Below are 22,234 nucleotides of genomic sequence, written 5' to 3'. Positions count from 1 at the left end.
AGGCATTTATTTCTTCTGTTGTTTCTAGCTAGCTTAGCGGCTAGTTTGCTCTCGGTGTGTAACATGTTTAGCTTTGTGCCCCAATGATAACGGTACCTAATGATACTTAAGGTACTAAGAAAATCTGTTAATTTGCTGTAACTGAGGTGATTATTATTAGGTTTGGGGAGCGGCTCCACACAGTGTATGAAAACACATAATTAGCTGCTAGCTTTAATGTGGGCCAGGGGACCGAAAATAAATACAGTCTCAGCTAGAGGGATCTGCGTTTGTGATCGACATTAAAAGGCATTAATTGGCAATTGCGATGAAATAGTTTTTCACAAAAATCGTCCAATACGGATCTGTGGGCACATCCATAGTCTAAAGGTGGTCTGAACGTCATGCTCTAATTTGCATAATGACATATCATTTTTATGGACTCTTATAAGAGAGAAGTGAACAAAAATCAAGAAAAGCAAAACAAATATGTTTCGAAACAGCTGCTTGTTGTGAAGAGCAATATGTGCTTTCATTTTATAATCTCGAACAAGTCCAATTACAGCTAGAGTGGTGAAACCAACCTCGAGAGGTCTGAATACTCCCTAAATTGTCAACACAGTAGAAGCATTTAAGTCCCATCTTAAAACTCTTGTTTTCTCTAGCCTTTAAATAGACCCCCCTTTTAGAACAGTTGATCTGCCGTTTATTTTCTGCTCTGATTCGGTGACCACAGATGAGGCGCTACCTGTCCAAAGTCGGGACCTAGGGTGGACCACTCATCTGTGCATCAGCTGGGGACGTCTCTGTGCTGCTGACTTGTCTCCACTCAAGATGATCTCCTGCTGGCCCCACTATGGACTGGACTCTCACACTATTATGTAAGATCCACTATGGACTGGACTCTCACAATATTATGCTAGATCCACTCGACGTCAATTGCACCGGTCCCCACATCTACGGTCCCCTCCAAGGTTTCTCATTGTCATCCCATTGGGTTGAGTTTTTTCTTGCCCTGATGTGGGATCTGAGCCGAGGATGTCGTTGTGGCTTGTGCAGCCCTTTGAGACACTCGTGATTTAGGGCTATATAAGTAAACATTGATTGATTGATTGATTGAACACTGATACGTCCTGGTATGTCTTCTTATTCTCTGGCAGGTGGTGTGAGGTGTGTTGAAAAGCGGAGTAACGATTCCATCTACTGTACAGAGTTGCAACAACAAGCTACATTCACACAGGGTCCCCTTTGTAATATGTTTGTGGGCGAGGGGGAACAGGTAGATCAAATAAATGTAATGGAAACGCTGCAGTACTACCCTGTGAGTGTGGACGTCTGCATGTGATACTCACAACTTTCAGCTTCTTCACTGCCTCCTCGCACACATGCATGCCTCTGGACTCCTCCACCTCCACCAAGCCCAGGTACTGCAAAAAAAAGGGATATGTTTATTTGACAACGTACATTTCACACGAGTCTAGAGAGATAACAGTTGTTTGCTATCAGTCACTTCTACGAGTGGTATGAATAAACCTGATCGATTAGTCAGTAATACACATTGGTGGTGGATTTAAAGTGTGCGAGAGCTAATAAGGATAACAGGAAGTACTCTTATTTGTCTCGCCAGTGCTTACTAAATTAGATTATCCTGTAGAAAAACGACAAAAACACGGTAAGTAAAATCCCTCAAAATAACTATTTTTAATAGTGTAAACTAGTGATTTTCAAAGATGTTCCTAGTCGTTTACTTAAGTGAAATATATGAAAAGTGGTCAAATAAAATTGTTAATGCTAATCGCTAGCGAGAATATAAGATTTTCAATGTAAATTGGCATGAAGCTAGCGAACAGCTCAATTTTTGTTTCATCTGACATCACATGGACAAAGATAAGACTTTCTGGAGGAAAGTTCTGTGGTCAGATGAAACAAAAATTGAGCTGTTTGGCAACAATACCCAGCAATATGTTTGGAGGAGAAAAGGTGAGGCCTTTAATCCCAGGAACAACATTACTACCGTCAAGCATGGTGGTGGTAGTATTATGCTCTGGGCCTGTTTTGCTGCCAATGGAACTGGTGCTTTAAATGGGACAATGAAAAAGAAGGTTTACCTCCAAATTCTTCAGGACAACCTAAAATCATCAGCCCGGAGGTTGGGTCTTGGGCGCAGTTGGGTGTTCCAACAGGACAATGACCCCAAACACAAGTTATAAGTGGTAAAGGAATAGCTAATTCAGGCTAGAATTAAGGTTTTAGAATGGCCTTCCCAAAGTTTTGACTCAAACGTGTGGACAATGCTGAGGAAACAAGTCCATGTCAGAAAACCAACAAATTTAGCTGAACGCCACCAATTTTGTCAAGAGGAGTGGTCAAAAATTCCACCAGAAGCTTGCCAGAAGCCTGTGGATGGCTACCAAAAGCGCCTTATTGCAGTGGAACTCGCCAAGGGACATGTAACCAAATATTAAGATTGCTGTATGTATACTTTTGACCCAGCAGATTTGGTCACATTTTCAGTAGAGCCATAATAAATTCATAAAAGACCCAAACTTCATGAATATTTTTTGTGACCAACAAGTATGTGCTCCAATCACTCTATCACAAAAAAATAAAAGTTGTAGAAATTATTGGAAACTAAAGACAGCCATGACATTATGTTCTTTACAAGTGTATGCAAACTTTTGATCGTGACGGTACATACATAAATAAATACATACATATATATATACATATACAGTATATGTGTGTATATATGTATGTATATGTGTATATATGTATTTACAGTATATGTATATATATGTATGTATATATATATATATATATATATATATATATATATATATATATATATATATATATATATATATATATATATATATATATATATATATATATATACTACCGTTCAAAAGTTTGGGGTCACATTGAAATGTCCTTATTTTTGAAGGAAAAGCACTGTACTTTTCAATGGAGATAACTTTAAACTAGTCTTAACTTTAAAGAAATACACTCTATACATTGCTAATGTGGTAAATGACTATTCTAGCTGCAAATGTCTGGTTTTTGGTGCAATATCTACATAGGTGTATAGAGGCCCATTTCCAGCAACTATCACTCCAGTGTTCTAATGGTACAATGTGTTTGCTCATTGGCTCAGAAGGCCAATTGATGATTAGAAAACCCTTGTGCAATCATGTTCACACATTTGAAAACAGTTTAGCTCGTTACAGAAGCTACAAAACTGACCTTCCTTTGAGCAGATTGAGTTTCTGGAGCATCACATTTGTGGGGTCAATTAAATGCTCAAAATGGCCAGAAAAAGAGAACTTTCATCTGAAACTCGACAGTCTATTCTTGTTCTTAGAAATGAAGGCTATTCCACAAAATTGTTTGGGTGACCCCAAACTTTTGAACGGTAGTGTATATACACATGTCACAGATACATTATTTGCTTATCTATTTGCTTATGTTCAGTTTTACAGTGATTTAAAGTATGGAAGAAATGGAAAACGGGGGAGTATACTTGGAGCTGATTGTCTCATCTGTAGTGATGTATATCGTTGGGATTTTATTAATACTGATATTGGTATTTATCCATAATGTTATCGGTACTATATTTAATTTGTGCAATTAAATATGTGAAATGGTTTGTTAAGACAAGAAGCTGTACATCACCAACATCATGCAAAAGCAGGGAAATATTTTATCAACATCTGCTTTTTAAGTCTTGAACAAGTTAACTCTGTTTGCAGTGCAAGGTGCAATGCAGTTATTATGTAATCAACTTGTAAAGACCACACAGATCCATCACCGTGGTTCTATTCATTACAATTACACTCAGCTGGACATAATATTAATGTATGGCATTCATGTGCAGAGCACAGACTCTTTCCATGATATATCAAATATGTCATATAAATCAATACAATCAATAAGCGTCACATAAACCGGACGTGAATCGCCCAATACATGTGTTTTTTGTCTATCGTTAAGGAAACACTACAACGTTTAATAACTAAAACAGAAGAAAATAAACATATTTAAACATTCAAATAAAAATATGGCTATAAAGTAGACACAATATAATTTTATAACACATTTCTTCTACCAAGAAAGTACAGTATATTGTGTGGCTATTTATACATTGTATCTATTTCTTTTTTTTAAATAAAAAAATTGGTCATAAGTGTATGTGGGTACTTTTTGAGCACATTTAAACAATACCATAATGATAATGATAACCGTGATCATTTTGGTGACAATTTTGGTGATCCCTAATTAGGGTTTGTGACTTTGAGGGACTTTTGAAAAGGAAATATTGTTGGGCTACAAACTTTTGTGTGGTGTTGCTTCTTTATTTGTGGTTATTCCAAGTTTATTATCAGATCCTACAGGTGCCTTTTTTATGGGTAGCAGTGGCACCTCAAGTGAATTTGACAGTGTGTCATAATTACGACGGTCAGCTGGATAAAAAGAATACCGATAGCTGTATCATTAGTCCAGAATCTTAAGGGTCCTCCTGGACCAACCTAATTAGGAACCGGTACCAACAAATACCGGTAGTCTGTATACATTCCTACTCATCTGTGACATCAGATGCGATTAACTTGAAAATAGTTGTAAATACCAAATTTAAGTCAAGTCTCCCTTTTTGTTTCCATGGTATCATTAATGCTCAGTTTTTATCTACTTAAGTCCCTCTATCGCATTTTCATGTTCCCATCTCCCACACAGTAATTTACCGCACTGTCCTCAATCCATAACTCAAAAGGCGTCATCCTCTCTCCAACTCAGTTTGGATCGCAGTGATAATCTACAAGGCACATACTTCACATCATGGAAAGTCATGACAGGCCTGCTTCTCATCACACCAAAAATGTTACTTCTGTGCCAGAAAAAGTGCAACATTTACACTAAGTCTCTACTAATGTGTCTATTGCTCCATTTTAGTTGTTTATGTTTTAAAAAAAAAAATCATATTGTCGGGTATTGATGGGTTGGGTGAAGGATTTTATTTTGGAGCGCACCGCGGGCCACGGGCGCTCCCCCTCGGCTGCGGTCGCGCGGCTGTTATTATTCAGCAATCAACACACCTGCCCCTGATGAGCGACCTGCATATGTGCATATTCTCTATCTGGGTTCCCTCCCCGTCGTGTTCATTGTGTCCCGTGTTGTCTCGTTATCCAGCTTCCCGCCGTCCTTCCTCGTCGTCGAGCTGTGTGTCTCGTCTTCCTGCATCCCCTCTGGACTTCCTCTTGCCTCTCTGGATATCGACCTCACGCCTGCCTACTGAACATGATGCCTCGCTCCAGCCCTTGACCTCCCGCCTGTCTGTCTTTGGACTTCCGAGCCTGCTTTTCCCTCTTTGGACTTCCGCCTCGATATCAACACGCACTTTCAACACCCGCTGGTAACCACTCACATATACTTTCCACACATAGTCTCACTTCATCTATTTGGATTACGCACACACATCACTTATATGGAAGTAGAATTGTCTCACATCAACTTATATATACAGTATCAATATGATATTAATACATATGAATATATTAATAAATATACAGATACAAAAGTGATATACAAATACATTTGTATAAATAAACGCGTATTTGTAAATATATTTTTGAGATTTGAAAATGTATACAAATAAAATTTATAAATATAAAAATGTGTTGTGAAATCAAGAATTTGTATAAATAAACGTGTATTTGTAAATATATTTTTGAAATTTGAATATAAATATGCTTGATTTTGTATTTGTATTGAATTTGGATATGTGGATCGCTTTTTTGTGGAGCAACCAGCAGAGGGCACTGCAGCCAGAGCGGTCTGGGTCACAGAGCATTATATGCATTATATGTTCTCTGCACAAAAACAACCCAGGTCTTTACAGAGAGAACGCATAACGGGCCTGAGCTAGCTAACATTAGCGTTGTATTAGCTAATGCTAATTTATCTAGTTAATCTGAAAGACTGTGCTAGCTGCTTATTTTATTGTATCAATGCCGTTTAATGGCATTGATGTAGATACTGATCTCTTATCAGTGCAATGTGTGGCTCTGGCTGCAGCGCCCTCTGCTGGTTGTGCAGGGGAGTGTGTAGGTCACATTTATTTGTGCATCTGGTTTGTGGTACAAATGTCTCATCGACACAAAAGCAAAAAAGCGATCCACATACGCAAATTCAATACAAATACAAATACAAAATCAAGCATATTTACATTCAAATCTCAAAAATGTATTTACAAATACACGTTTATTTATACAAATTCTTGATTTATTTGTATGTCACATTTTTATATTTATAAATTTTATTTGTATATATTTTCTAATCTCAGAAATATATTTACAAATACGCGTTTATTTATACAAATTATTTGTTTATTTGTATATCACACTTGTATTTGTATATTTATTAATAAATGCATATGTATTAATATCATATTGATATATATAAGCTGATGTCAGACAATTCTACTTCCATACACTTACATTACCAGCTGTTAATAAATACAGATGTCACTGTCTCACTGTAGTCTCCTTCTCCCGCTGTACCGTCATAATTAGTACTCGTAATATAGCTGCAAGTGGATTTTGATTACAGTCGAAGGATTGTGTCTTCAAAATAAAAGCTCTGGCATATATTCCAATTCACATATAGCTTATCTACCGTATTTTTCGGACTATAAGTCGCTCCGGAGTATAAGTCGCACCGGCCGAAAATGCATAATAAAGAAGGAAAAAAACATATATAAGTCGCACTGGAGTATAAGTCACATTTTTTGGGGAAATTTATTTGATAGAACCCAACACCAAGAATAGACATTTGAAAGGCAATTTAAAATAAGTAATGAATAGTGAACAACAGGCTGAATAAGTGTACGTTATATGACGCATAAATAACCAACTGAGAACGTGCCTGGTATGTTAACGTAACATATTATGGTAAGAGTCATTCAAATAACTATAACATATAGAACATGCTATACGTTTACCAAACAATCTGTCACTCCTAATCGCTAAATCCTATGAAATCTTATACGTCTAGTCTCTTACGTGAATGAGCTAAATAATATTATTTGATATTTTACGGTAATGTGTTAATAATTGCGCACATAGATCGCTCCTGAGTATAAGTCGCACCCCCGGCCAAACTATGAAAAAAACTGCGACTTATAGTCCGAAAAATACGGTAGCTCCACTTAGGGATAAGCGATATGGCAAAAAAAGTATATTGCAGCCTCTTGCAATAACAATATATATTACAATATACTGCATTATTTTGTATATGAATTTTAATTTTAAAACAGTTTGTCAGTTGCTCATCCCTTGGCTGCTGACGTATTGTATGTGGTAATGTATTGCATCATATGTGCCGTCCTAGTATTATTCTCTCACTAGACACCTATTAATGTACTTGCTAATTTCCTGTTCATAACCAGCTACTCTCCATTGTAGTGAGGTCATATTTAGACTTCTGTTTAAGTGTTCTAAGCATTCATTTGGTTGTTTTGCGATTTTACCATTGAGCTAGCTTAGCGGTGAGCATGGCTTCTTGTTTCTTGCTGCTCGGTGTGTTGAACACTTAGCTATTCCATCAGTAATAATGTTATGTGAAAGAAAATGTGTTTATTTGCCGCCATTGAGCTGAGGATTAGTAGTTTAGGAGCAGATCTTTAGTGTGGACGGGCATACTTGAGCCGCACTAGTGAGTTGTTTGTTGCAGTTTACGCTCTCAAATTTTCAGGACACATCATTAACATGTATTATCATGATTGGGCGATATTATTGAAATCTATCGGAGGTCAATTTTATATTGTTTTTATCATATTGTATCATTTATTTTGCAAAACCCTAGCTATAGTTTCACTATACACTGGACAAATTAAGACGTCTATTTGTTCTGGCTCAGTTACAGATGTTGTATGCATTCCATGCATAAATCCTGTATTATTTGACATTTGTGTGTTTAAAACTACATTTTATACTTGTGCTATTATAAATTAACTTCTGTAGTGTTATGTGCTTATAAACGTAACATACATTCCTTTTGAACATGCCTTGAACCCTGATTTCGCTACTCCGATAACCTCGATTTACGAACCCCTCATCCCTTGGCGCACCAAGATTTTTTTTATATTCCTAATTATTGCCGGGACATGGCTGTAAAAGTTAAGGAGATTTGTGGTCTCAAACTGTTAGTGCACCACAAGGTTAGTGACAGTGTATGTGTGTGTGTGTCGGCAGGGCAGCTACATAGGAAGACAGACAGTTCAGATGGTTGTTATTGTTTTTTTGGCTGTGTTATGAAGTACAAAGTTGATCCATCACCCCCTTGTTATGTTTGTTTTTATATTTACGAACCCTGTTAGTACCTTTTAAAGAACTAGTAGAGTGGAAAAACAAGTCGACTTTATATGCTTAATTGTGTTTCATTGTATCCATCAAACCATATCCAATCATATTTACAATCCGCAAAGTATGTAAAAACACAGTCTATACAAAATGCCACAAATGCAGTCAGCCCTTCTGAATATTTTGCTCCGAATACCTGCGGCTATTTCCGGAGATTCGACGTCACAATGGGAACGCTTCTGCACTCTGACCATAGTATCAGATCAGTCATACTGGAAATAGGAAAAACATATACACATGTGCTGTCTATCATTCACAATCTCTATATAAGACATTAACACACGTTTTTCTTTTTTTATGCATTCTAAGTCGTATATAAATACATAAAAGGTCAGCTAACAATGTAGACAACAGGGGCTCTCTTTTTTGCCCACAAAACCCTCTAAACAACCATCCAAAACCTGCCCACAATACTCTTTATACAGTACATATTGTGACCTGAATATTTGCCAAATATTAGCAATGTTGTTATTTTAAGCACTAATGCAAACAATGATACAGACAGTATCACTCTGCTACCTTTACTGTGAGCCGGCAGCAATGTCCTGCTGCTCCCGCATCATCGTGTCTTGGCTCGTTAAAGTTATTCTAGATTATGTATCATGCCACTCATCTGGGTATTAGGAGGACTTAGCCTTGAATCTTGAAGCTGTTCATCTGTGACATTCGATTCATACCCGGCGATGGAGACAAACACACACATCCAAAGACAGTGTCTGCATGGAGACTTCCATGTTAACCCTTTGTGTTCATCATCATTAATTGTTCATCTAAACGGAGAGATATGGACATCCTATCAGTCGTCATCGAAGGAAGAGAAGACATTGTACAGTAAGCTATCGTGTTATTGTTTGTAGTTTTTAATTTCTTGTTTAGCACTTAGCAATACTGCTACATAGGGGTGTAACGGTACACAAATATTTCGGTTCGGTATGTACCTCGGTTTAGAGGTCACGGTTCGGTTCATTTTCGGTACAGTAAGAAAACAACAAAATATAAATTTTTGGGTTATTTATTTACCAAATTTGCAAAATCTTTTACCAAAAATATATTTTTTAGTGGAATATTTGATGTGAAGTAATCGGAACCTTGGATAGGTCAATAATTCATAATAACATTGATTTTGATTCAATATTATGTTTTGAGCAATGACAGTTTGAAAGAGAAAAAAAAAACGGCTTTGTTTTATTAGTCAACATTGCAACTTTTTCTAAATTACATTTAACCTTTAAGCTTTTTTATTTCACTTTTGTTATGTTTTTGTTTATTTTAATAACATTTTTAGAATGTGCCGTGGGCCTTTAAAACATTAGCTGTGGGCCGCAAATGGCCTCCGGGGCACACTTTTGACACCCCTGCTATAGATAATAAAAAATTAAATCTAATAAATCTATGGATAAAAAGCAGAGCCTGGCAACGCATGCGCGTTTATCATAACTCTCTCGCTCTCTCTGTCTCTGCCCCTCCCTCACGAATGCTGCTGCGCGCACAATTTGTTTTGTTTTTAACCCCTTCTTAACCCTGAACGTACATTGAAAATATACGCAACCCTAACTCAAAATGCCGGACATTTGAGAAATTTAAGAAACTCTGCCCTGACAGCTCCCCAAAAGAGGACATGTCCGGTGAAAAGAGGACGTATGGTCAGTCTATCGTAGCCCGTTAGCTGCTAGCATGCCGTGTGTTGTGCCTCAGTGTGCATCGTTTACACAACGTGCGTTACGCTACTTAATATGTCCGTGTGGAAACTCGTTCGGTACACCTCCGGACCGAACCGAAGCCCCTATACCGAAACGGTTCAAAACAAATACACGTACCGTTACACCCCTACTGCTACATGATGTTATGGTGTTTCACTAAATCTGGATTTGTTTAGCATAGCTTCTAAAACTTGCAGCTCATCCTCCTTATATTCAGGATCAAAAATATAAGGTTCTGGATCATAATTTTGCCCAAAGTAATCGTTGTTGGCTCTCACAAAGTCTGCACGATTAGCATTGTTTTTGGTAGGGAAGAGATCTGCGGTTCCTACCTCTACGTCACGCGATCACGTGTCTGGCTTCCTTATTCTCTCTCAAAATGGCTCGGGAACCTCCGTGCGAGTGATACTATTTTGATCATATCTATTTATTCGCAAACTTTGGCAGTCTTTTGGTGTCATAAATCAGATATGTGTGATTTATGACATTTATGTGCGGACGTGGCGGCAACCTTAGGGTTCCTGGTTCGATCCCCACCTTCTACCAACCTCGCCACGTCCGTTGTGTCATTGAGCAAGACACTTCACCCTTGCTCCTGATGGGTCGTGGTTAGGGCCTTGCATGGCAGCTCCCACCATCAGTGTGTGAATGTGTGTGTGAATGGGTGAATGTGGAAATAGTGTCAAAGCGCTTTGAGTACCTTGAAGGTAGAAAAGCACTGTACAAGTATAACCCATATATACAGTATATGATATGTCCTGGGCATGATGTTAAAGTGCATCCGGCAGTGGAGGCTCCTCTAAGGGTTCTTGGGGCATTAGGAGGTTAACCCCTTTACTACTGTTACCCCAGGTGGCCCTTGGCAAAGACCTAGTACCTGACTGCCCCCTAACCAGGGATACGGTTAAGACCTCAACGGCGGAGCAGGCGGAAGACAGTAGATGTAAGAACCACCACAACGGCTGTGATGGCGGAAGAAGGCATCCATGTGGGCCCAGTTAAGGGGAAATAACCCAAGACCTCAACGGTGGAACAGGCGGAGGATGATTGCTAACCCTATGGAGCGTCACAACGGCTGGGATGAAGGATGAAGGCAGCAGCAGAAATGGGTCCCCAGTCGCCTTGGACTCCATGCCACTGGACCCTGACGCGGATCTGTCAAGGATCGTGTGGTTACTGTCTGTGCACCAGTCTCCCCACGTTAAACAAAGTCACGCACAGGCATCCTCCATACAGGGATACCCCCCTACCAGGAGGATCGTCATACTCGCTTCGAGTGACCGCCTTATGATGATGATATATATGATAACAGCTTCAATATAAAGGCAACTGGTTTTTCCACTCTACTGAAACCCACTACTACCGACCACGCAGTCTGATTGAAGTTTATATATCAATGATGAAATCTTAACATTGCAACACATGCCAATACGGCCGGGTTACATTAGTAAAGTGCAATTTTAAATTTCCCGCGAAAACGTAACGTCTCGGTATGATGACGTTTGCGCGTGATGTTACGGATTGTAGCGGACATTTTGGGACACCATTGTGGCCAGCTAATAAGTCGTCTGCTTTCATCGCAAAATTCCACAGTATTCTGGACATCTGTGTTGGTGAATCTTTTGCAATTTGTTTAATGAACAATGGAGACAGCAAAGAAGAAAGCTGTAGGTGGGAAGCGGTGTATTAGCGGCAGACTGCAGCAACACAAACATGTAGCGGCTACATCGTAGCCGGTGTTTCATTGTTTTTGTTCCCGAACGATGACAGTCAAGCTTTACCATTGGCCTGTGGATAACTGGGACAACAGAGACTCTTACCAGGAGGACTTTGAGTTGGATACGCGGTACCGTGAGTACGCAGCGGCGGCTTCCAAACATTTGATCACTTGCCCGTACGTGCGTGCCGCTATGTGCATGTCACGTACGTAACTTTGGGGAAATACATGTGCTGTATGAACTTTGCGGAGGTGAACAGTACTTTGGGCTGTGGGATTGAGTGTGTTGTGCGGGTGTTTGATTTGTATTGGTGGGTTATATGGACGGGAGGGGGGAGGTGTTTGTTATGCGGATTAATTTGTGGCATATTAAATACAAGCCTGGTTGTGTAGTGGCTAATATATGTCTTGTGTATATTTACTGTTTTAGTCATTCCCAGCTGAATTTCAGGTCCCACCCGCCTCTCACAGCATCTTCCCTATCTGAATCGCTTCCACTGCCCTCTAGTCCTTCACTCTCACTTTCCTCATCCAAAAATCTTTCATCCTCGCTCAAATTAATGGGGAAATCGTCGCGTTCTCGGTCCGAATCGCTCTTGCTGCTTGTGGCCATAATTGTAAACAATGTGCGGATGTGAGGCGCTCCACAACCTGTGACGTCACGCTACTTCCGGTACAGGCAAGGCTTTTTTATCAGCGACCAAAAGCTGCAAACTTTATCGCCGATGTTCTCTACTAAATCCTTTCAGCAAAAATATGGCAATATCGCGAAATGATCAAGTATGACACATAGAATGAACCTGCTATCCCCGTTTGAATGAGAAAATCTCATTTCAGTAGGCCTTTAATTTTGTAAATCGAGGTTCCACTGTATCAACATAACAAAAAACAATGAATTGGCGGAAAGTATTCCATCTTGATCAGACCAGATGAATCTTGGCTGACTCCTGCATTCTTCAGATCAATTCTGAGAAAAGAGGGAGTATTTTTGATTCTTTTGTCTAACTTCCCAAATAAAAACATAACGTGGTCTTTATTGGACCCATTGCGCAATTTGACAGAACAATCACGGCATAATTATCTTCGCGAGTCACACTGATTTGTGATGGTCGGGTTCCGAAAATGACGGATAAATGTCACGGGCACTACAGTAAGTGGTCGGCCGGGCCCTTAACAGCAGGCCCGGCCGACCTGTCTGACAAGCCTGTAAATGTGTGTTGGTCATGTAGGATGTCTTTTTGTTATTTTTGTTTTTGTGATGTGTAATGTCTATTGTTCAAATGTATGGCAGTGAAAATGAATTTCCCCAAGGGGACCAATAAATCTATATCTATCTATATAAAACGTGAGGCTGGCAGAGGCTTACCCGTACAGAGAAGTTACATTTGCCCTTGCGTACTGCCTCCTCGTCCGCCTGCCACTGATGCGGTCTGCTGGCCTCGGGCACATAGGTGGGCTTCTTCCTCCTCAGACTCTGACGAAGCTTGTTCATCTCCGGGGTCACGTGCTCCCTGGTACTGCGGGCATAGAGACAGATTAGAAGATGTACAGTTGTGCACCAATTTAAGAGCCGTCCCTCGGCTAATTGTTGTGCTTTTAAGTCACAAGCAAAAACTTTTTGTTACAAGCATCCCTGCAATTGTGTCGCAAATGTCACTTGCTAGCATTAGTTTATAGCTAGAGATCGACAGAACTTTATTTTCCAAGCATGGGGAGGAAAAAAGGACAGTGCTGAGAAGAAGCGCATGATATTTATAAAATTAAAGAAATAAATGATCAAAAACATGGCAAGTGTGTTACCAACTTGGGCAAAGCAATTCGAGTGTATCATTCCTCATTTGCACCACACTGAAGCAGGATGAATGTAAAATGATATCTTAACAGTGGACATTTATCCATAAAAATTTGGAAAAGCTGCTGATGGTGTGTTTGACAGAGAAGCTGCTGGAAGGAGATACTGCAGAAAATACTGTTTATCATTATTACAGTGCTTCATAAAACTACTGTAGTTGTTGGTTGGTTGAAGTGTACATGTATACAACTTCAACATGATAGATCGCATTTGTCACTCACTTTCATTTCTCTTTACAACATGTCCAAAAAGGAGTAGGATGAAGCAGAGCTTATTTGTAACACAATCTACATCATTGAATTCTAAATAAAACAGTTATCTTACAGTAATAACTAACTAGTAAGTAAGTCAGTTATGATTTACACAATGACATAAATAGTACCGTAGTTTTCGGAGTATAAGTCGCTTCGGAGTATAAGTCGCACCGGCCAAAAATGCATAATAAAGAAGGGAAAAAACATATATAAGTCGCACTGGAGTATAAGTCGCATTTTTGGGGGGAATTTATTTGATAAAACCCAACACCAAGAATAGACATTTGAAAGGCAATTTAAAATAAATAAAGAATAGTGAACAACAGGCTGAATAAGTGTACGTTATATGACGCATAAATAACCAACTGAGAACGTGCCTGGTATGTTAACGTAACATATTATGGTAAGAGTCATTCAAATAACTATAACATATAGAACATGCTATACGTTTACCAAACAATCTGTCACTCCTGATCGCTAAATCCCATGAAATCTTATACGTCTAGTCTCTTACGTGAATGAGCTAAATAATATTGTTTGATATTTTACGGTAATGTGTTAAAAATTTCACATATAAGTCGGCCAAACTATGAAAAAAACTGTGACTTATAGTCCGAAAAATACGGTATATTTTTTTCAATAAGTTCAAGGCGTTTATCATTATTCTTTTTCTTTGGATTTTGTAAACACTTGTTGTTTGAACACTTTCTCAAACTGGATCATATTAGTGCATTGTTTGATTTCTTTGCTTAATCCATTCTATACATTTATTTCACAAACTGATATACGGTTTTAAGTCTTGTACGTTGTAGTTCATTCTATTGCATTGTTTTACATACATATTTTCCGATCTAAAAAATAGTTTTTCTTTTTACATGTTCAATTGTGCTGTTTCGGGGTGCGGTAAGCAATAATTGAATTGATTTGAATTATTTCAGTGGGAGACGTCGATTTGAGATACAAGTGTTTTGAGTTAAGAGCTCCCTCCAGAACTAATTAAGCTCGTACGTTAAGGTACTAGTTGTTTGCCGCAGCACCTGGGTTGAGAATCACTGCTCTTGCTTGTTAAACCACTGAAATTCTTGTAGACATTTCATTAGGTACACAATCCAATAAATGAGTTGAGGCATTTCTAATATTTTAATTACCTTATGTACAGTAGCTACAGGTAAAACTCAAATCATTTGAATATCCTGTAAAACAGTGTTTTTCAACCCTTTTTTTAACCAAGGCACATTTTTTCATTGAAATAATCCCGATGCACTCTACCAGTAGAACATGTAAAAAAATTGAAACTAAATTGCTTATATTGACAATATAAAGTCGTTCTCCTCAGATTGAAGAATTGTTTGATGTGAATTCAAAGTAGGCCTACAAGCAATTAGCTACTGATATGGAGGAGTATGTCATGGTTACTCTGCCAATCTCTCAACAGCACAGACATTATTTGCGGCTTATAATTATAAATTTACAAAAAATATTTTTCAGAACAATTAGGTGAAATTGCATCATTTCTCACGGCACAGTGGTTGAAAAACACTAGTGTAAAAGTCCATTCACGTCAACGATTCAACTTCAAAAGTGAAACTAATATCGGATTTAAACCATGAGATGCAAAGTGAAATATGTCAACCTTTTATTTGTTATCATTCCGATGATCATGGCTTACGGTTTTTGAAAATCCAACATTTTCTGAGATTTTCAATTCGATATTTTCATTAACCGTAAACCAAAATGATCAAAAATATGTCAAAGGTAGTCCTGAAATATCTTGAGTTGTATAGTCTAATTAGGTTCATTAGGTATTCCAAGAATGATGTTACGCGTGTGTGTGTGTGTGTGTGTGTGTGTGTGTGTGTGTGTGTGTGTGTGTGTGTGTGTGTGTGTGTGTGTGTGTGTGTGTGTGTGTGTGTGTGTGTGTGTGTGTGTGTGTGTGTGTGTGTGTGTGTGTGTGTGTGTGTGTGTGTGTGTGTGTGTGTGTGTGTGTGTGTGTGTGAGAAATCAACACACAGGTCTGGCTATAAGAATAAAAAAAATTACATTACATCTGGAGTTGCATGTTATGAGTTTATGTCATGTATATATGTGTGTATATTAGTTTCACCCTGTACATTTTAATTGCTGGAATTAACAAACTGTTGCACGATATTCACATTTGTTAGTCTGATCTAGTATTTTTCATGTGGCTCTAAGCCAGGGGTGTCAAACTCATTTTAGCTCAGGGGCCACAAAGAGGAAAATGTATTCCCAAGTGGGCCGGACTGGTAAAATCATGTCACGATAACTTAAAAATAAAGACAACTTCAGATTGTGCTTAAAAATAGAACAAGCACAATCTGAAAACTTACAAATCATAATGTTGTTTTTTTTACACTTACATGTTGCATGTTTTACCATGAATTGATTAAAGTGGACCCCGACTTAAACAAGTTGAAAAACTTATTCGGATGTTACCATTTAGTGGTCAATTGTACGGAATACGTACTGTACTGCGCAATCTACAAATACAAGTTGATATCAATCAATCAATGCTGTTCATTAGGGCTCATTAGTCCCACGATTCGATTCGATATCGATTCTTGGGGTCACGATTCGAATCAAAATTGATTTTTTTTTTCAATTCAACACGATTCCTGATTCAAAAACGATTTTTTTCCCAATTCAAAACGATTCTCTATTCATTCAATACATAGGATTTCAGCAGGATCTACCCCAATCTGCTGACATGCAAGCAGAATAGTAGATTTCTATAATTGTAAAGGACAATGTTTTATCAACTGATTGCAATAATGTAAATTTGTTTTAACTTTTAAATGAACCAAAAATATTACTTATTTTGTCTTTGTGAAAATATTGGACACAGTGTGTTGTCAAGCTTATGAGATGCGATGCAAGTGTAAGCCACTGTGACACTATTATTCTTTTTTTAATTTTTTTATAAATGTCTAATGATAATGTCAATGAGGGATTTTTAATCACTGCTATGTTGAAATTGTAACTAATATTGATACTGTTGTTGATAATATTCATTTTTGTTTCACTACTTTTGGTTTGTTCTGTGTCGTGTTTGTGTCTCCTCTCAATTGCTCTGTTTATTGCAGTTCTTAGTGTTGCTGGGTCGGGTTTGGTTTTGGAATTTGATTGCATTGTTATGGCATTGCTGTGTATTATTTTGTTGGATTGATTCATTTAAAAAAATATATATATATATTTTTTTAATTAAAAAAATAAATTACAAAAAAACGATTTTAAAAAAATGAGAATCGATTCTGAATCGCACTACGTGAGAATCACGATTCAAATTCGAATAGATTTTTTCCCACACCCCTACTGTTCATAGAAGTCTATCCTCATTTGTCGTGATTTTTAATTTCTGAATAAATGATGTGATAATGTTCATCAGTCAAGTAGGTGCGAGTCTGGCAGAGTTTTAAAATGCTCTCATTGGTGTAAAATTTTAATCTATCAGAAGATGTAATAAATAGTAATATCAAAATCAAATTGCAGCATGTTATTAATGTAATTTACTAATTTTCCTCAACTGATGTACTAACATCATGTGGTTTATTGTGTACATATGTAGTATCATCTACAACAAAACCTGTGAATTTTGGACTCATTTCATGAATCACACTTGACGTTAAAAGGGGATACATGTCATTTCAGCATATTTATGTGCGTCCAGATAATATGTCCCACAGTCCTGTATCTTAAACCCCCTCTGAAGTCATGCGCACTCCTGCGGCAGGGGATACAAAGAATTGCTATTGCGACATCCAGTGGACATATTTAGAAGAGCAGTTTCTTTCATTCCAAAATGTCTGCAAATGTTTATACTTACCAAAATCATAAATAATAAAACCTGTTCGCAGGCTGTACGTTTGACACCCCTGCTCTAAGCCATGCTCAAAAGTTATTAACTTCACCATTTCCCTGTACTTTGACAGTGGACATGTGTGTTTTACATAATAGGTTTAAATAGCAACAATAGCTCAAAAACAAATGTCCACTGCAGAGGACGTTGGTTCTCAGGAGGATATGGCAATTTTCACAACAACAAAACGGTACACAACTCTTTAAATATACACTGGACATGCATATACTGTATATGTACAGTATAGACACAAACACAAAATCATAACATCCTCCCCAAGTAGTGTTGACAAAAATCTCAATGGAGCAGCAAAGAAGTAGAATAATAAGCAAAAAGGCTCCTAAATCGAGTTGATCTGTATTCATTCTGTTTTGATCCCTTCATATCCTGAGTTCATAAGAGTAAAGATTGTTGTCTTACCCTCTGCTTGCCACAGAAGGCGGCATGCTGGCAACAACAGGGTGAGGAATTGCACAGGCCCTGCACTGAAGGCATGTCGTGTCCATGTGCAAAGCATAAATCTACAGACTGAAGAGAAGAAGAACCTCGCCGGGCTCCCCACATGGCGCACGGCGAGCATTTAAATATGTACGCGCACTCACTGACACATCACTTCTGATAATCAGCGCTGCAGTTAATGGTAATGACCGGCGTGCCGGAAGCGTGCGCATATTTACTCTCCTTCATGTGTCATAGACGTGTGTAATGTGGAGTATGCGAGCGCTGCAAAACAGCTCGAGTGGCATTACAAATTCCCGGCATGTGGTACCACGTGCTCCATGCCAAGAACGGGGACACACACGTATCCTCAGTGTGCACACATGCTGTAGCTTGTGCCACTCATTTCTGGGAATCGGGCCAAGCACCCAAGTGTGTTGAAACAGGGAGAAGCAAAAACTAAGGACTGTCCCCACTTGGGCCCATCAGTAGAGGATGAGGTGTAGTGAACAACTGGCAGCTACACAACGAGTGCACAGAAATAAAAGTAGGGGTGTGCGATATTGATTGGATACCTAGTAAATACAGTGCCAATGTTCTTTATGGCGAGGATATTTAACTGGCGGCCCGGGAAAGACATTCTACTGGGCCCCGGATTCAGTTCAAAGCTTGGAAGATCAACATTGTAGCAGCAAGTTCCTAAAAATACAAGAGTGCTCCTGTTGTATGGAATAACTTAGGCTACTGTAAATACATTGGCAGATCTTTGCATTGACATTTCAACCTTGCTGGCAAACGCTGCGGTACAAACCTATGACATACATAACTTGGCCATTCCTCAAGGCACCGGTTTAAGTCCCCTCCTTTTTGGAAGTTTTATTTTTTTTTTCCTGGATGTGATTTATGTGACTAAGGCCATGTCTACACTAAGTCGTTTAACCCCTTAAACCAGACCTGGGCAAATTAAGGCCCGGGGGCCACATGTGGGCCCGTTAAGCTTTTCAATCTTGTCCGCCGGACATTCCCAAATATTTTTTTTTTAGATCTTTAAGATGGAAACTGTAGCTGCCATTATGATGTGCAGTGATGTTTTCTCATGACTATAAGTCTTGAACTATAAAAGTATTTCAATGGTTGGAATCTGCACTTTTGCATGATATACTAGATACAATGGTAATGTAATTAGTTACTATGGTAATCTAATTAGTTACTATGGACATCTAATTAGTTACTATGGTAATCTAAGTCACAGCAGCTCAGACGAGGCACCAAGCAGTGTGGGTGGGGAGCGTTTCCACAGAGTGTTTCCAGAGTGTCAGCCTGAAATGTGGGTATCAGGAACAGACGCGGAAGGAGATTTTTAAAACAAAGTTCTAAATCCTAGTGATAGATCAGATGTATCAGATTGTAGGTGGTTGTTTTTTTTTTACCCTTAGCGTTCATATTTTGCAGTGTGTGTTGCATTTTTGTTGCGTTTCGCTTGATTGTAAAATATGTGGATGGAGAGGGTGTGTGACGTTCACATGTTGTCAATATTCAGTGTTTTATCCTTCATAGTTAATATTGTAAATCCCATATTCTTTATTTTCATGTACATTCCGGGTGTCTCATTCAGTAAAAAAATTTAAAAATTCCATTCCTTTTTTTAAGGCGGTCTGTCCCAAAGTTTTTAGCATTCAATCAGACATTATTGTGAGGTTTTGTATTAGTGTTCCTAAAAATAGACATACCGGCCCCAGGCACTTTTTTTTTTTTAACTTGGCCCCCCGAATCAAAATAATTGCCCAGGCCTGCCTTAAACGAATAATTACTTAGCCTAAGCCCCGTTTCAGCCACACTAAACCAGCGTTTAAGGTCCCCCTCCTTGGACAATTTTTTACACGGTGTAACTTGGTACTTGACGCATGCTAACTTTTTTTATTTTGGTGCAAATTTTGCAGTCGTACACCTCAGAGTCTTATAACTAAGACTCTTATAACTCAGCCGTGTATTTCTTGAATCTTCAGCACTTAGCTTTGTATGGACTCATTGATCGTTTACAAAGTGAGTTCGGAGACGAAGTGACGCCAGAAAGACCCCGCCCACACAGGAAGTGACGCCAGAAAGACCGCGCTCCATACAGGAAGAGAAATCAGAAAGATGCAGCTAGTACAAAATGCAGCTGCCAGGCTGGTGACAGGCGCAAAAATGAGGGAACACATTTCTCCTATCCTCTCCTCCCTTCACTGTCTGCTAGTGAAGCGCAGAGGGAAATTTAAGATCGTCACGTATGTCTTCAAAGCGCTCAATGGTCTCGCCCCAGCTTACATTAAAGATCTCCTGGACCAACCCACCAGCTCCAGGCTTGGTCGTTGCCTTAGATCGGACAACCAGATGACCCTGAAGGTCCCACGGTCAAACCTAGTGACAAAGGGAGACCGTGCTTTCTCAGTGATGGCACCTAGGCTATGGAATAAGCTCCCTCTGAATATTAAGTCCGCCACCACTCTGGACTCTTTTAGAGCACAGCTTAAAACTCACCTCTTTACTGTAGATGACTTTTGATTTGTGTTCATTGTGAGTCTTAAATGTTTAGTTTAGATTCCTTTGTGTGTCTCAGTCTCTGTTTCTGTTTTTTTTGTTTCTCCACTCGGGCTGCGCCCCGGGGCTGATGTAACAGTTGGTTGGGGGGTGCATAATAAATGAAAATAACATAACATAACATAACAAAGAACGCGCCATAGTCAGCTTCATAACAAAGATGGAGGCGGATCATCCAGACATGCCCGTGTTTCTCCTTCTTCTACATGTACAGGCGCTTTTGGAAATCACAAATCAATACCTTAAGAGAAGGCAACGCGCGATTGCAGCTGTTTCGGATACAACACTTCTCAGACAGCAAGAGAACTTTCAAATGTCCGAGTCTATTTACCGAAAAACTTTGTCCCTTCCTCCCGTGGATGTGATATAGGCAGTGTGTGACTACAAATATTGCTTTATGGATGTGACTGTGAAATGGCCAGGCAGCGTGCATGATGCCCGCATCTTCGCTATCCCCGCCATTAGCACGCAGCTGAAAGATGGAACCATCCCCTCGTATCCCAAAAAACTACTGGAAGATGAAGATCAGGTCCGTGTTTTTCTTTTGGGTGATCCAGCTTATCCCCTGACGCCATATCTCACGAAAGAATACCCCAACAACGGAGTCAACCCATAACAATACTTTGGGTATTCTGTCTAAATTGATTGTTGTAATTGTTGTAAAATGTTCTTTATCGCATTGTCTACTTTCTCATGTCTAATAAAGATTTGATTAATTTATGATGTCTCAGGTGTGATTCACTATAATAGGGCCCCACAGCACACAGGATTCTAGTTAATTGAAATACCACAACACTGGATATTGTTCAAAGGAGATACATTATAATTTAAAAACTTGCACACAAAACACAGCAAACAAATGTCAAATGCACAGCAAACTATTTACAATATAGCTCTTTTAAATAACTTCACAGTGAAGTAAAGTCACAAAAGACGAATGGACAATGAAGGTGAAGGCAAAAGAGTGAGGAGTGTCCTGACCAGATATCTAGATCCCTAGTTTGATTGATGTAAAATGTTCTTTGTCACATTGTTTATGTGTCTAATAAAGATTTGATTAATTTATGATGCCTCAGGCGTAATTCACTACAATAGGGCCCCACAGCACACTGGATTCCAATTAATTGAAATACCAAAACACTGGATATTGTTCAGATAAGTTACATTTAAGAACTTGCACACAAAGCAACACTGGAGGTGACTATGACGTGCGCATTATCCGGCGCATTCGTATTAGGTCTCGTTGCGCCGGCGGACGGAGGGGTGGAGAGGGTCTTAGACGGTGGCGTTGTTGTGTGTGGACACGGATAACCTTATCCGGCTTAGTGTAAACGGGGCTTAAGGTTAAGTGAGCACTAAATATTCAACACTTGACAATGTGATAATATCTGTACGTGTGAAAATGCCCAAGGATACTTCTAAAGCA

The 22,234-nt window shown here is 38.9% G+C and overlaps 1 protein-coding gene across 7 annotated transcripts in view; it reads right to left on the bottom strand.

Annotated features, from left to right (window-relative positions):
• The window catches only part of numbl (NUMB like endocytic adaptor protein), a 167,918-nt gene that overhangs the window by 27,112 nt on the left and 118,572 nt on the right, over positions 1 to 22,234 (bottom strand). For 6 of the 7 annotated variants that reach the window (XM_062067997.1, XM_062067998.1, XM_062067992.1 and 3 more), the window contains 2 exons: positions 13,177 to 13,327; positions 1,332 to 1,406 (listed from right to left, as the gene is read on the bottom strand). In XM_062067997.1, the coding sequence (XP_061923981.1) occupies positions 1,332 to 1,406; positions 13,177 to 13,302 (201 nt within the window). In that variant the 5' untranslated portion in view covers positions 13,303 to 13,327. Of the gene's footprint in view, positions 1 to 1,331; positions 1,407 to 13,176; positions 13,328 to 18,210; positions 18,233 to 22,234 lie in introns of those variants that run through there. The other variant, XM_062067996.1, reaches the window with a different exon arrangement.

The sequence above is a fragment of the Entelurus aequoreus genome, linkage group LG13 (genome assembly GCF_033978785.1).
Source record: "Entelurus aequoreus isolate RoL-2023_Sb linkage group LG13, RoL_Eaeq_v1.1, whole genome shotgun sequence".
Taxonomy (NCBI): domain Eukaryota; kingdom Metazoa; phylum Chordata; class Actinopteri; order Syngnathiformes; family Syngnathidae; genus Entelurus; species Entelurus aequoreus.
Note: the sequence above shows the minus strand (reverse complement) of the source record. Positions and strands in the feature narration are given on the sequence as shown.